The sequence below is a fragment of the Cnephaeus nilssonii genome, assembly GCF_951640355.1.
Source record: "Cnephaeus nilssonii genome assembly, chromosome: 16".
Taxonomy (NCBI): Eukaryota; Metazoa; Chordata; class Mammalia; order Chiroptera; family Vespertilionidae; genus Cnephaeus; species Cnephaeus nilssonii.
Window position 1 is genome coordinate 33,508,837 of NC_137087.1, and position 17,418 is coordinate 33,526,254.

The 17,418-nt window shown below is 35.1% G+C and overlaps 1 protein-coding gene across 2 annotated transcripts in view; it reads right to left on the bottom strand.

The window, feature by feature from the left end:
- The window catches only part of PRKG1 (protein kinase cGMP-dependent 1), a 1,114,160-nt gene that overhangs the window by 132,813 nt on the left and 963,929 nt on the right, over positions 1 to 17,418 (bottom strand). For both annotated transcript variants that reach the window (XM_079792952.1, XM_079792951.1), the window contains exon 8: positions 6,143 to 6,208. In XM_079792952.1, the coding sequence (XP_079649078.1) occupies positions 6,143 to 6,208 (66 nt within the window). The remainder of the gene's footprint in view (positions 1 to 6,142; positions 6,209 to 17,418) is intronic.

Genomic DNA, 17,418 nt, shown 5'->3' on the forward strand with positions numbered 1-17,418 from the left:
CAATAACAGCTCCATAAAAAAGATAAGCCCAAATGATTGCTGCCGACACCATTCTTCATGATGCACATTTGCTTTCTTGTGATCGTGCTGCCAATATCCTAACATCACCCCAGATTTCATTCTCGAAAATGAACCAAAATAAAATCCACTTAGGCTGTAGGAAAGGCTGAGCCTGCGAAATATTTTAAGTTTATCACCCTATCAGTTAAGCAATGTGGCTACAGGTATTGTCACATGTGCAGTCCCCATAGTCCTATCATGTGGACCCAGAATGGCAAGCTATATAAAGACAAGGACACAGGTGACTAGATGGTGCATGGGCCCCCATGAGACTGACCTGGTTGGTGGGGTTAAAATGGTGCCTGAAAGATTCTGCTGTATCCCAATTTTCCCCTTAGTTATCCTTCTCCTCTCCCTGCTTGGCACCTGAAAATTCTAAACTCTTTTAGATTTTCATGATTTTTCAGTCTTCCGGAGTATGTCATCAAAATGCAAATAACTCTGCAGAGAACCATCTTAATCTCTAATTAGCTGTTAGCCAAATTAATACAAAGCCTGGAGTGAAGTCCTAGTGAATACAAGAATGAAATTAACGGCAGGGATCAAAAACAAAGAAACGTGGTGTGTGCATGGGGGCGTGTAGTGTCTACAGAGAGTACAGAGAAGAAAACAAGGAGACTTGGGGGAAAGGGTGTCAGGGAGGGAAAGGCACATAGGCAGATGGCACCTGGAGGACCAACACCGAGGGCGCTTCAAGCAGTGTCTTTATGTATTTGCTTCATTTAAAAGACAGGCTGAGCACAGCATGAAGGAAGATCTGAACAGGACTATTGGGAGCCACACTCCATTCTTTACACTATTAAAGTCAGGGGTCAGTAAACTGTGGATCACAGACCAAATTCAGCCCATTGTCTGACCAGTAGCTAAGAATGATTTTTTTTTTTAGGTATTTTTAAAATAGTGAAAATAAAGAAGTCTTAGAAGATGAATAAAACTTCTTGACACATGAAAATAATATGAAATTTTAATCTCAGTGTCTATCAACAAAGCTTTATGAACACAACCGATGTCATTTATTTATGGAATAACTTTGGTTGCTTTTGCGCTACAACTGTTACAGAAAACCGGAGAAGAACCAAGCAACACTTAGAGAGATGGAGTTACATTTATTATGCGCAGGTCCAGAGGAAAATGTCTCTCAAATTCTGGGCCCCAACATGGAGGAACTTTCCCTATTTATATGTTTTTACCTTCTTTGTCTCCCAAATATGGGGTGTTTCCGGCCCCCTTTGCAAGTTCTTAAAGAGCCCCTATGTGCTGGGGCCTTGAGACCTCAACCAAAGGCCTGGCCTGGTGCCAGCACTGATAATTTCATCTGGGGAAGGTTTAATGGCCTCTCTGAAGTGGGAGTAGTCTTCTTTTCCTTATTATTTAAGCAAGCAAGCATTTACAGAAGCAAAAAATAGCAGGGTTAAAGTTTCAAACAGCAGTTTTTATATAAGATGAATGCTTCACAACAGAGGAGTTGAGTAGGTGCAACAAAGATCATTTCGCCCACAAAGCATAAAATATTTATTATCTGATCCTTTACAGAAAAAACATTCCCTTACCCCTGGTTTAAGTTGTGCAGCTATGGCTTCACACTTGCATACCCTCCCCAAGGAGGGTATGCAACCCACTATGCTTCATGAGCAAGGTAGTGATCATTTATCTTCCTTGAGCCTGTGGCTCGATGAGCCTCACCCCACCCCTCATCAAGTTGCTTAGCAGAAACACCGATAGCACTCTCACTGAGAGAAATTGGATAAATACTATTTTCTCCATGTTTCCATCTCTTCTGACATTTTGATTCCAATTTTAATACGAATAGCCATTTTAGAAGTTGAAGTATCTCTATAGATCAGGGGAGCCTAAGTGAGTGTGGTTCAAATTTTTAACCTCCTAGAGCTATAATTGCCTCATGTGTAATAGTCATATTCATGCCATTAATTTTTAAAAGTAACAAGATTCTAAAAATAATACAAGTAGCAAGATTTTTGCCACTAGGCTAACGATTAGGAGGCAATCCGTATGTCTACTGCTGGTCCCAAGACCCATAAAAAATAGAGCAGCAAACAGGTTACCAAAAGTCAATGGAATTGGTTATTTGTAATGTCCTGTAATCTGACACTTGACATTCGCTCGTAATCTCGTCATTTTTATGCCAAGCACACTGCGCTTCCTCTAGGCCAGTTCTTGGTATCAGTGTCACAACTGGCTCCAAAGTGTGACTAAATATCATGTGTCATCAATGAGAGGGTAAGTTATATGTGGTTTGTAAATTACCTTACCAACTCCTAGGAACCACCTGGAAGGATTTGGGGGTGGGGGAGAATAGGAAGACCCTTGGGCTCTCTAAAGAGCTTACACCCAGGGAGCCAGAGAAGTTTCTGTGTACTTTCTAATTCATTCCATGTAAACAATGGGTTTGGCAAAATAAAAGTTTGAAATCAATGGTGATAAAATGTCATTTAAGCTGACATTACTGGGGTGATAGTCACAATAATTAATAGCCAGTATGGCATAGGTTCTGACCAGTAAGAATGGGAAACTGGGCCTGGTGTTTGTCAGATGCCACCTTTTAGTGGTTGGATCAAGGAGACCTGCATATTCCTGGGTGGGGGAGTCATATAACCAGGGCAGCAGGTGGAAAGCACACACATGAAGTTCAAACTACTATGTATCAACCAGCATGAACCTGTGTGCCTATATCTTGAAGGTTACACAGTAAGTCTGCAACAGAGTTACAAGACTAACTTAGAACTTGATTTCCTAGGAAGAAATATATAACTTTCAATATTCACTAGTACTTATATTACCGTTTTTCACAATGATCTCAATGTCAAAAATAAATTATCTTATTGAACATCTAGCTTCATCAACACCTTTCCATGCCAAAGAAGAAGTAAATATTCCATAACAGTCTGAAACACAACAATGCCACTTACTCTTATGTTTATTTCTTTTCATGGATTCTAAAGCAAGAGTTGCTAAAGACACCTAGTTATTTATATATATTCAAAAACATGTATTAATAGAAATAGATTGTTCTTTTAGACTAATATTCTTATTTTTCCACTTCAGAATGTCTTTATTTCAAGAGGTTGTCTTCTTTTTGTAAATGTATCTTTATTGTCATAAGTATTACAGCTGTCCCTCTTTTTTTCCCATTGACCCCCTCCACCCCAATCCTGTTCTCTCCCCAGGCCTTCATCCCACTATTGTGTCCATGGGTTATGCATATATGCATGTAAGTCCTCCAACTACCTTTATACTGCCTCACTCTCAACAGTTTAAATAGCTCATAGTTCCCTTATGAGCATTGCTTATGATGATCTTTTCTATCCCCCTCCCCTCCTTCCCTCTGAGAATCCTCAGTCTGTCGCATGCTTCCATGCCCCTGGCTCCATTTTGTTTTGTTAGACTAATATTCTTTTTAAATATACTTCCACGAATTTTGGAATCACTGCAGATCGTTACTAAGATAATGATTAGGTTGCAAGAAACCAATTCTCAGAGAATGCTTTTTAAGGAAAGCACGTATCTGTTTATCATTTTCTAGTTTGTCAGTGAGCATGGAAAACAATTTCTGACATGCATGATTAGTTACAAGTAATTAATTCTTTTACTCTCCCTCTGGAATGATAAGTCATGTGCTTATTTAACCTGGTACCCCACTTGTAAATTTGCTCTTGTTGACAGTTCTGCCATCTGTTTGCACGGGATGAAGCCCTGGTGCCCCTCTAATTGGCCATAAATTAGGTACTAGCCCCAGGCTTTTGACAGGATCCTTCAGTTCCAGTTTGATTTTTTTATTAAGCTGTAAATCCAATACTTGGTGGGAAGCCCACACTCTCTCCTAAGAGTACAGAAACGCATTTCTTGAGTCCTGGCCTCAAGCTGTCTTCTCTATTTTTTTGTTTAAGCTAGATCTCACTCAAGGTGTCCTCTCTATCTAGATCCATAAGACAAACTTATGCTGATTACAAAGAAAACCTATAAATCAATAAATGTCTATGCCTTTTATAAGAAGAGGAAGTAGACATTTATTGAGTGCTTACTACACAAGTTGTGCTGCCTATGGAACTATATGTATGTTAAATTGATCTTCAAAACAATTTTATAATTTAGGTAATAGCATCTTACTTTTTCAGATGGGGAAACTGAGACTTAGAGTTTAAGTAACTTGCCCCTATTGTCATAAAATGTTGCAGTCAAGATTCAAATATTGAGCTTTATTTGCCAAAGCCCGGGCATTTTCCATTGTGCACGCTCCATATATGACTAGGTTTGAGAAAAGAGAAAATTACAATGAGACAAAAGTATGTGTGTGATGCTACTTGGTACTCCTGCATCTCTCAGGCCCTCAGTTAAAATGAAGGAGCTAGACTAGATGACCCACAAAATCTCATTCAATTTGATTCCTTGTGATTAGGTTAATCTGTGATTTACCATTTACCATGAAACCTATCACGTTATTAAACTTCTATGGCTATACTTTCCTCTTTTTCAAAATATCTTATGATCATCACTTGGATTGATAGACTTCTCACCAAATATTCAGCCCTTAGTCTCTCCCTCTATTTATCTTATGCAACCTTCGCAGATTAGCCTACCAAACAGTGTTCGAGTGGCATTATTTTGCTGCATAAAATTGTCAGAGTTACTCTCATCTCAATACTCAGTGTTCTTGATGAACCAGCCCCAATATGTCTATGAACTTATTTGTCATAATATCTCCTCCAACTACCTTTACACAGCCTCACTCTTGACAGTTTAAATAGCTCATAGTTCCCTTGTGAGCATTGCTTCTGCTGTTCACTTTATTTATATCGCCTGGCCAGTATTTCCAGATCCACCCAATGATATAATTTCTTTCATGAAGACTTCCCTGATTACCTTCAGAAGTAGTCACTCTCCTACCCAGAAGCCCATAAATATGTACCCGGACCCTTCTGTATTCTGCTCTGCATGATGATTATTTGTGTATATTAGAAGCTAACCCCCAAACCAGGACCTGTGCTACTCATTTGATTCCTTCCATGGTCCCTCACAATGCCTTGTGTATAGTAAATCCTCAGTAAAATGTTGGCTGAGTGAAAGAATGAATGAATGGGTAATGGTTGTTTCTGGGAACCTGACAAAGCATATCTACTTCAGAGATATTTATGGATACAACTATCATTTGGCACCTGTGCCACTGCTCTGGTTCTAGCGATCCAACTCAGAGGGGCTTCCAAATGTGAGATTTGTGAATCAGGTGGGATCTCTCATTACTCAGACCCCCTGAACTCAACTCCGGCATTCTGAGCTGATCACATCTGCCCCCTCAGTTTCCTTTCACCCTGACACTCACAGCCTAGTCCACTTCCACTAAAATGAATGGTTTGCAGTACTTCTCCTTGGGCCTGGCACTTGGAGAGTCAGCAATCTGACATCTGTAGTTTAACCTATGAAGCATTCAGGTCATGAGAACAGCAAGTCAGAATGGAGGGAAGGAGCAGGGCTAGGTATCACGGAACAAACTTTCAAGGGTCCTAAATATATGCCTATGGCTAGAAGATGCTTTCTTCAAAACTGTCTTCCTAAAATGCTTCTATTACAGGAGTCAGGGAATGGAAGAAAAGACGAGATAACTAAAATATGCTCAAGGAATAGTCCATTTCCTGATAATAATAATATAACATTTGATTAGAATAATAATATATTATTATTATAGTTATTATCCTTCTTCTAAAAATTTACACAAATATCTGGCATCGCTTGAGTGCCTCCTGACTAAAACACATTGGGACACATGGCTTCCTTGCGTGTTCCCATTAATCCTCATAATATGGCTATCACGTTGCATTATCCCCAGTTTATAAAAGAGCTGAGGGGAAGTTCACAGTGCTTCAGTACCTTGGTGAAGACCACAAAGCTAGAACAGCAGAGTTAGCTACTTTCAAGAATAATAGGAAATGACAATCAAGTATAGAAGTCATTTTAAAATGAAAATATATGAAACAAATATTAATAGCTCCATAAAATGATGTCTAATTCCAGAAACTCATGTATGCCACTGATATGAGTGTGCAATATGCATAACAAAGAATGTACTTACTCTCTGTCGATCACAAGGCAGGTCACGGCTTCTGCAGCAATTACGTTTGCTGTTCTCACATCCTCCCTGTATAAAAAAGAGAGAGACACTGAAGTAAAATAACCTTTACTACTGAACGAAAGTGTTCCTTGCGATTCATTCAGGAAACATAGTAAATTATGTATACTTTTATGATTTATCCACTTCCAGGTTTAAGCTTTGTTCATCTTTCAAATTTCTTTGTTCTGAGGAACCACCTTGTTCTTGTCATGCAGCACACAAATTTTACAGTTACAATTCAGCAGTTACAATCTTCAAACGTAAAGTTTCACTCACAGAAATGAAACAATTTTATATTATCATTCCCTATGCTCTCTGGGGAATTACTAAATTAATTGGTCAATGATAGAGACAGTAATAAACATGGGCAGATGAAATTTTTTAAAGGACCTGAAGGTATATTTCTGGAGACTGAGAATCTAATTCATAGCGTGCATGAATTTATCATTCTAACCTTGAGAACAATTGATCTGTTTCAATTATTTCCTTACTTTAAAGACCCTGCCTTTATGTGGCTCAACTTTTGGCAACTTCTAGTACATAGTTACTCATCTGTGACAGAGCTTATGGTTCATTAAGAGTATTTGACAAATCTTTATCACAGTGACAGAAATTTGTATATACTCTCTCTTTAGAAGCTTGTAATTTGTCACTGTAGGGATATCTGTCAACCTCTTAAACCTTTAAAAAACCTGCCCTGATATTTCTGTCTGATCCAGTGGTCAAAGGTGGATTTGGTAAATTAGCATTCACATGTCATTTTGAGCTACTAAAAATTTAATGGTACCACTGACATAAAAACGTAAGTTATACTTGAAAACGTACTCTCTTTCCTAGAAAGGTAATATTTCTAAGTTAATATAATTAATGATGAATATGAGTTTGAAATACATTACAGAGATATGTACATAGGAAATAATATAGTGTTAACACATTCCAAAAAGCATAATTAAAACATCATATGTTTCTACAGGATAGAGACGTTAAGTCTTAAAAATAAAGATATTTTCAGTGGATATTCATTTTTTTAAATATACCAAGTTATCACATATAATTCTGAACTCTGTATTTTTCCCACTGATCTTTTTTCTTTCATTGTTAATAATACATCATGCTATTAAGATCATTGTTGCTTTACAGTAACTATTCTGCATTTAGAATTTGGTACAGCAAGTTTCCCCTTACTGAAATTCTTTTTCAGAAATATCTTGATGATATTCTTAAACATTCACATTTTATATAGACTTTAAAATAAATTTCCTCTCCTAAAGAAACCCACTCTTGGACTCTGCTAGAGTTGTATTACATTTATATATTGATTTCAGAAAAAACGGATTCTGATTCTAATAATTTCCATACAAGAACATATGGCATGACTCTCCACTTGTTCAGATCTAGTTTTCTGTCTTTAAATAATATTTCTTAATCTTTTTCACTTAGAGCTGACATTTCAAAAACAGTATTCTTAGGTGTTTCATATCATTAGTTTCTCGTGAGTGGCATCCTTTCCCATTTGTTTCTCACTGGTCATTACTTAGGAAACAAAAAAGGTATTGATTATTGTCATTTTTAACCCACCTACCATCCTAAGTTCTCTTGTGATTCTAAAATTTTCATTATCGTCTCCGCAACTCCCAGCATCCTCCTCCCAGTGCCTCCCTCACATTCTCCTCTTTCCAGCCAAACTGTCCTCCTTTCCATCTCTGAACACTTCATCTCCTTTAACGTGCCTTCCCTAAGCCTAGGAATCTTGTCTCCAACTCCTTGCCTACTTCACCCCTGCTTATCCTTTAATCTCGGCCTATGTGCCCCTTCCTCAGGAGAACCATGTGAATTAACGAGAACATGTTCGCTGTGTTTTTTTTTTCATTCTCATGGCTCTGCATACCTCTTTGTCCAACCACCTATCACTGCAATTATACATTTACTGGTTTAATGACACTATGTTCCTCCTACTAAACCACATGAGGGCAGGTTCCATGGCTAGTTTTGCTCTCCATTTTACCCTAAACGGCTGACACACAGGAGGTGCTTAGGAAATGTGTAGTACAGGATGGCACAGGCACCACAGTCCCAGGCCCACTACACAGGCTCTGGAATCCCACTGTAGTGGTTTTGCAAGACCAGCTGCAAGTTGTGTGAAAGGCTCAGGTTTCTCATCTGTAAAAATGGGGATGGTAAGAATGCCTACTCACTGTGTCATATTAAATGAGATCATCGAAGATTTGTTTATCACAGTGCCTGGCACATAGGAAGCAATGTGTTCTGTTGTTTATTATTCCTAGCTCTTGTCACAGTGCTGTCATGTATGTCCTTATAGGGCGATGTGTTTTACGAAACATTCCTCCCCAAGAACGAAGTGTGCATTTTCTTTTTGCTCCATAGAAGTAGACAACATATTTTCAATTCCATTATCACTTTCTGAGTGGGAATTTGAAGAAGTGGACATAAGTAGAAAATGTCAGTGATGCCCATCAGGTCTTCTATAAATTGTGTGAATGGCTTATTTCTAAGGAGGTTGCTCAATTCAGTATAAATTATTACAAATTGCTGTCATTGTTAAACACACCCACACAAACAACCACATCATAGCTTTATACAGAACATCATATTAAATCTCACTTTCCCTAAAACATATTTCTATCTTGGCAATTTAGAAACTGCTCACAGTCTTTCAAAGTATGAAATATACAAGATAATGCTTCTTTTTAAATAATATTTTCTGTGCATATAAATTTTAAAAAATGATTTCCTTATAAATATTCAATATTTTAAAATTTCATATTATCTGGCATAAATTGCATATATTTTAAACATGAATTTAGTTTTCTTGCAACAATAAGTGAATAGATTTTTTAAGTGTAGATGGGGGAAAATCAAAGATCAGAAGAGTGACACAGTCAACAGAAATTGAAAATATTTTATTTTAAGAAAATCTGTAAGTGACAGCCTACAATCAGGCTTAGTACCTTGTAAAGTGACATATACCAAAACAGAAGAGATGTATAATGTAGGAAAACAACATATTAAACAAGAGATTATAATATTTGCCAATTAATGAGCATCTAGTATATATATGAAATCTTACACAAACATCATTTAATGCATCTAACAGAGGTGGATATTTTATCCCAGATTTACACAGGGGTATAAAGGTTAGGTAACACACCCAAAGTCAGACATAGCTAATGAGTTGTAGCCTTGGAATTTGAAAAAAGATCTGGCTGGCTCCAAAGTCCATGTTCTTTCCAAAACAGTCCACTGTTGATACACTGCTGTCCAATTTATTTACACAACAGTTCTGACTTAATTTTAATGCAAAACAACTTCTGAGTAGTAAGTAGTCATAATGTCTCTGTCCATCATTGTAAAAATATATGTAATTGTTAATAAAAACAGCATTAGTATGTTTATGAGTGCCCAATTGCAAAGCTAATTCAGTAAAGCATTTCGATTCCCAAACTATTAGAATTTATCTCCATAGCTATGTCCTAGCCCTGTTATATTACTTTATAATAATGCTACATAAAAATCACAAATTATTCAAGGCCAAGTTCATTCAATGCCTAACTCATGTGGCCATTACATTGTCATTGTCTATTAAGGTACTTAATGCCACTATGACAGTCTATGCAATTGTCTAAAATGTCATACCTGTGTACTCAGAGAGCTGCTCCTGTAAAATACCATTTAATGTCTTACCTAGTAATGACATATATAAATTCCATATTTTATGAGAGACAGTAGAAATTTATAATTAGAAAATATTACTCACATAAGCTGACAATACTGTGACTTACTGTGTATGCTTATTTCCTTTGTAGGTCAAAGGAGCATATCAAAAGCAAATATCATTTGGATTCAGATATAAAATATTGCATACTCATATAATGAAGAGGTCTTAATAGCTCCATGTTGTTATAAAACTTATCTTTGTTCACACATAGCTGTTCTGGTTTCTCACAGAACTTCTGTGTTAGCGAACCTAAGTTAACAGGGTTTCATGTAATTAGATTTAGACATGGGAAAAGAGAAGAAAAAAGGGAGATGGTGTTATTTTTAAAAACTGAGGTTTCTTTCCATTTTAGTTTTTGGTAGATTAAGGTATTTAATAATTTATAATAGATGAATATATGAGATTTTGAAAAAAATTGGCCATGAGAGAATTGTATATCTAGAGTTATACGTACAATATACTTAAAAACTTTCACCAAACACATATTGCCTTTGAACACTCAGCACACTTCTTTATAGCAAATAAATATACACACATCTATATAACAGTCCAGGCTTACCATGTTCATCTTCTTTAAAAATAAAGTTTCAGATCCATGCATTTCTCTACGAGTATTAGTTGATTTTAGCATGACAATTAATAACATGTATTATTGCAGAAGTAGCTACTTTTTGGCAGATTAACAGATATTTTACAAAGTTGCTATTGATTAATGATTAATTACTGTCAAAGCTATGCAGTTTAGTACTATTCTTCTTTTAAGCATTTTTTGGAAGCGTTAGAAATTGCTTTCAGTGAAATCATAGAGCATGAAAAATATCCAAAAATATTTTCAAATAACAGTTTTCTGTGCACTGACTCTGATATTCTTTGAACTTCATCACTGGAATCTTCATCATCGCTGTATCCCAAAGTGGAATCACTGTCAGTATCTGAATAATCCATATCAAGGCTTTAACATGGACTCTTCTTGTTCTGAAGTAATTCTCTTGTGTCTTATGGCTGGTGAGAACCGAAGAGTTGATTTCTATCTCAGGGGAACACAGAGTGCACGAGGCCAAAGTAGGATGTAGTTCAAGCAAAGGCTCTGTCTGAGTAAGGGCTCTCCCTCTGGACTCTAGAGTAACGTGACTGCCATCAACAAAGTCCTAGCATTCCCTTGGTGCCAGCCTTCTTGGAAACTGACACTGCTCCAACTGCCTATGAATTTACAGCCATCCATGAATCAGGGCCCTTCATTCTCAATCAAATGCAACAGCTCAATGTCCACAGTTAAGTCTGGATCACATAGGACAAAATAAAACCTTTTCAACTCAAAATCAAGGGCAATCTTACTACAACAAGTAGGATATTTAAAATTAATAGGATATGACCAGGATCAAAGGGCCACTTAAAGTGAAATTATACTTTGAATTAATTATGAACTAGAATTGTAGAGTTTATGGCAAAATTCAACTGTGCTATTTGAAATTTTATTCCCAGAGCAGGTAAGTGTTTTTGAAGAATAAGTTGTATCAGGCCATTCACTGATCTACTTTCTATTTAGTCATGAAGTTATTCCAACATGACTTACACCTCCCATATTCTAATAGAACACACATACTAAATGCAAAATGAATTAAGACATGCAAATAATACATGTCTTCTAATTAAGCTTGGCACAGAGTAAGCAACCAATAAATGACAGCGTATTATCATCACCACTGTTATCATCATCATCATAATCACTTTAGGGTCCTCTAATATCCAGGAAGCATGTTACTCTCTTGAATACTCTTTCTCTCATAAAACCTTCTTCCCTAAGTCTCTATGATAATATCAGTCTCCCAATTGTTTTCCAACACCACTTTCTCAATTTATTTTCTTAAGTCTTCTTCCCTAGTTCACTGAAAACTAGGTGTTTCTCCAAAAAAAATTTTTCTGCCTTCTTTTTTATTGCTCTGATTTCTCTTATTAAGGAAATCTCACCATAATCCTATGGCATCAGCTATTAGAATTATATTAATGACTTTAAAGTCTTAATTTCTTAACATTTACCTCTCTCCTACTGGACATCCCTGTCTGGAAGTTCCATTGCAACCTTTAACTCAAACCTATCTAATTTTCTCTTAGCCTCAAAACCACTCTTTTCCTTGGGTACCCTTATCCTGGTAAATGACATCATCATTCTTGCATTTACCTAGCCTCCAAAGATTAGATCTATTTTTTACTGTTCTCTCTCCATCAGTGCATGTGTTTGATCATACTGGTCCTTTGTCTTTTCTCTTCTATCCATCCTTCCTTTGCATTTCCATAGCCATTGTTCTACTCTGGGCTGTCACCATCTGTACCCTGAAATGCTACTAAGCCCTTATAGCTGACCTCACTGCCTCCACTCCCTTCCTTTCCTAATCCATATTTCACTCTCACATTTTCAAATGTAAATCTAGTCATGCCAACTCTTCATGAGAGCTTTCAAAAGGTACATTCAAGAAAGAAAAGTTCCTACACTTTCATTTAGAGTTTGAGGTCCTCCACTACCTGGCTTATCACCTTTCTAGGCTCTATGTGGACTTTCACAGACCAGTCTCTACTACACTTGTGACAAACAACTATTTCTTTAAAATATACCAGCTGTTATCTCCATGCCCGTGCACATGCAGATGGCTCCTCCAAGGACCCTCTATTCTAATTCATATGTTCATATATGCAAACTTTCTATTTTTTCTAATACATTTTTCTCTTTTAAATTTTTTGTGTTTGTTCTTTTTTTTATTCTGTTGTCTATCAATAGCATTTTTAAAAAACAAAAATTCCCATAAAAATGTCTACATATAATTACAGAAAAATAGTTAAAAAAGATTAAGAGAAAGAGAGAAATAGAAAAATACTGTAATACCATACACCAAGAGATAACTAAGGTTAATATCTTGGTGAATCTCCTTCACTTTATTATTCTTAAGTAACCACATGTATCATGAATACAATAATAATAAGTCAATAATCATTTTACAACATGTTTACTGAAGGCTATTATATTCTGAATACCTGAACCCTGAGGTCTAGTGGAGACAGATGTTAAATTAGTATGCAAATGTATAACTAAAAATATCTAACATCATGCAATCAGAGATATATTAGGGAGCATTTCACGTGGCAATTCAGAGGCCAGACAATTTTTTTGAGGACATTAAAAGCTAAGCTCCAAAAGATAAGTTAGTTGGGTTAGCAAGATGGGTCTGAAAATGTATTTTTTTAGGAAACAAGTATAGCATATGCAATTGCCCTGAAGATTCGAAAAAAAGTCAGGGACCAGGACAAGCCACAAAGAAAGACAGGACCACATCATTCAGTGCCTGTAGACTATACAAATATACATGTGTATTTAAAGATTGTATATATACAAATATATATATATATATATACATATATATATATGTATTTAAAGATTGCCTAAGTGAGCTATTTTTTCTTTACCATATTAAATAAAATCTTAAAAATCAGTTGAAAAGCTTAAGCTCAATTCAGGGGAAACAATTTGTATGCCATAATGAAATAAAGTATCAAGAAAACCATTTTAGATTAATAATATTAGCACACTGATGGCCTTTTCACCTATTAAAATAAATGTTACTATAAATCCATTTGCATATTAAAAACATGTATAAACAGAAAATATGATCTCTGCCCTTTAGAATCCTCTAATGTAGAATATAGGAGTAATGAAAAAGCAAGTGCATAAAAATTGATGTATTATCAAAAATATTATATATCAACTCATGATTAACACAGAATTGAATTTAGTTCAGATCTACTTTCTAGAGTCCACCCAAGGCAATCTCTGGTTTCCCATCAGTAATAGGGACTCATGACATGACCTTAAAGAGAATGCTTTGAGCAGAATGGTTATGTGTCATCCATAAAGTAACTCCAAAGTTTATTCTTCTTGGTAGCATAGGTGAATATTTCCATTTACAGTATCAATTCACTTCTTGAGCGAATGCAAATCATCTTGGATCTATACCCATGGAAGATCACAGTACGTAAAAAAAGAGTAATTTGGAAGAATTCAGTTTTCACTTCTTTTTTTCATATACCCCTCCCGAGTGGATGGCATGATGAATTTTTTATGTGACATATAAACTTTGCATTCTATGGCATGCTTCAATGACAATAAACATAGGCATTCATTAGGTTGAACCAAATAAAGCGTCCTTTTTTATTTCAGGTTAAAAATGACAATTTATTGGCAATTTCATTTGGTACAACCTAATACATGGAATTAGTAAAAGTGAAAGGGGAGAAAAAGCAATTGCAACATGATGCATATTGCTATTTCTTTTCTGATGTTCTCCCTTTGGGACCCTAGCTTAGCAGCGATTTAAGAGTTATGCATACTGCTTCCATATTTCATATTTTAATGCATTTCTTCTTCTGACTGTTGATGTGACTCATGGATTTTGCTCATTAAAGATCATTATCTCTATATTCCATTATAACTAGGGTAAGAAATAAGCACTGACGAAATTCTGAATCCTAGTTTTGTTTTTGTTACCAGCATACAAATGGTATTTACTCTGTTCTCTAGCTTCACTTATTAAACTCTTTGGCAAAGTCTAACAAGTTTAAATAATGTCTCCCCAGAGTGTATTTTATGGAGAGAAGAAAAAGCTTGTTTTTCCCATTTATTCTGTTACTTTATTAGTTATTTGGAAATAGATATTTAAATATTATAATGGCATTGTTTTTTTAGGCGCCCTTCTAGTCTTTTTCTAAGTGATTTTGTGATATTTTAAGAGAAAAAAAAATTAAACAATCAAACCTGGTGTACAACATAATACATATTCATTTTGTTTATTTAAATCAAACATTCACTTTCCTCTTAATTCTATGTTTCCCCTTCTCGAATCCATACTTCATAAAATAGTCTGCATTAAGATAAATCAGTGGTTTGTTTTACTTTTCAGAGAGTCTTCATGGAATTCTGTAATGCAATTGGCCAGAAAAGTCTGAATTTTAAGAGAAGATATTAATAGATAAATTATTTTACAGTTGTCCCATGGGTCATGAGGACTTCAAAGTATAATATAATGCATTGATCTTTTCCTTTTTATTTGTTTCTTCTGCTCTTCACAGAGCTAAATAGTAAGCCTTCATTTTCTCCTGCCTTTAAAGTAGAGGAAAAGGAAGCACATTGGAATGATGGCTGGTGATGTACTAGTGAATCTCCATGATGCATAATGAAATCAATGTTAAGTTGCGTGGTCACATACTTCAAAGGTTAACTAAAGTGTCTTCAAGCCAGGAGGGTGTTCTTTCTTGTCAAGATTTCTAGGCCACATGTCAGGAGAGTAGCTTCTATTTCTTGTTCTCTTGCCAACTTTGCATGAGATCTTGAGTAAATGCCCCAGTCTCTGTTTCATTTTTCACATGTGAAATGAAGATTGACATCACTATTCTATTCTCCTCTTTAATAGAATTTTACCAATATGGACACTTTTTAAAAGTTTTAACTATTAAGGCTTTCAATGCTCCTGAGACAATTTTATATTGAATCCAATCATATTTCTTTAAAAAGAAAAGGATCTTATAAGCCGATAATTGTGATGAATATGTAAGTGGCATATCATGGCATAGATTTTCATATTCATATTTTTATCTGTGACCAATAAATTTTCACATGGAAATCAGAAATGTTCATTTGAAATAATATATTCTTATAAGCAGAGGTCCAGAACAATGTAAAAAAGTCTATAAAAGCATATTTTGATCATTAAAATTTAACACTGAGATTTTTAATTGGGCTTATTTAGGGAAGAGAAATATCCAGAATTTTAAATTGAGGTAAACTGTAAAAGATCTCTTATTTTTGTTACTTGCTCATCAAATATTTCCTATTTTGCATTAATTGAATAAACAAAAGGTTTTGGTGATTTCAGAATTCACTTCAACTAATATGCTACAACTTTGTCCAAACTGAAGATAAATTTGAATTAAAGGTAAACAGAAAAAAAATTAATTGGTAAAGAAAGAAAGTCATGGCTATGGGTATATAAGGCCAATGTGAATAAAAATTGCTACAGCCTAGTTACTGCAAATAATATAAACTCTTACAGTTGATGTTAGAAAAGGCAAATGAAGTATTGTACTTAATATATCAATCAAATTTTACCAAGAATTTTGGTGTATTAGACATGCACTAACTGCTCAGCCACTGCAATTTAAATTATACATAGCATAATGATTTTAAAATATTATACAATTTTCATACTAAATATTTGAAAGCTAATTTATTTAATATGTAAAGAGTTTCTTCAAGTCAATAAAAATAAAACAACAACACCTCACAAAAAATGAGCAAAGACTATAAACAGACAGTTCATAGATAAGGAAGAAATGAAAATATGTCTCAACTCACAATGAGAAAAGTGAAAATATTACCTAGTACAGCCTTTGTAGACAATTCATCTCTGCCTAACAATTCAGCATTATTTAAGAAAAATGTCTTTCAACTATATACCCTGCATGCATTTCACACTGTTGGAAAATAAGGACATTAAAAGAATATTACTACATATACAAACTTAAAAACATGTAATAACAAAGTTGAAAAATGTAAATATCCATCTCTATAGGATTATATATATATATATATATATATATATATATATATATATAATAAATGCAAGGTAATTGTTAAAATTATATTAAAATAATGAAAGAAAACCTATGTGTATATAATTTCCAGGATAACTTAAGTGAACAGACCATGGTGCATAACCATGAGTGTATGCTTTCATTTACGTTAAATACAAACAAACAAATAAGAATATATCAAAATGCATGGATTACTTTGGGATGCATTAGAAAAAGTAACTATACTCAGGGAAGTGGATGTGTAATTGAAAGTCAGAGGAGACTTTTGAATTTAATATTATATATTTGAATACCTGTTATAAAATAAATATTTTTTAAAGTACATATATGAAATAATAGAAATTGACTCTTACAAGCAATTTGTGGGTAGAGGCTGGTGAGGTCTTTAACTCTCCTAGAAGGTCTCCTCTGTGTTGACTGCATGGTTAGCCACTGTCCGTGCCTGGGCCACCTGTCAACTCTCACCGCAAAGCAATCCCCAGCTAGCAGGGCTAGAGCTAACTTACACTGGCCTATTCTGAATACCCTGAAGAGATACCCGCTTAGCAGGTGGAACAAGTAAAAACGTTTGGCACAGTATTGGTCAGTGTCACTTACAGCACTGACTTTTGCCCCACTTTTACTGCCAGCAATCATGAGAACTAGATGACAAACTAAGGAAGGTATTTTTTCAGAAGGGGCATCTGCTTTTTAAGTTAACACTCTTTAGGGTGGCACTTTAGATCTCGTAAGATGTTAAGCTACCATTTGCATGTGTATCTACACACACATTTTATATAGATATCCACGTGTATCTAATCATTAATATTTTATATTTAACATTTCTTTGAAAATATAGTTTAGCATTTCTGCTAGTCATTGAAAA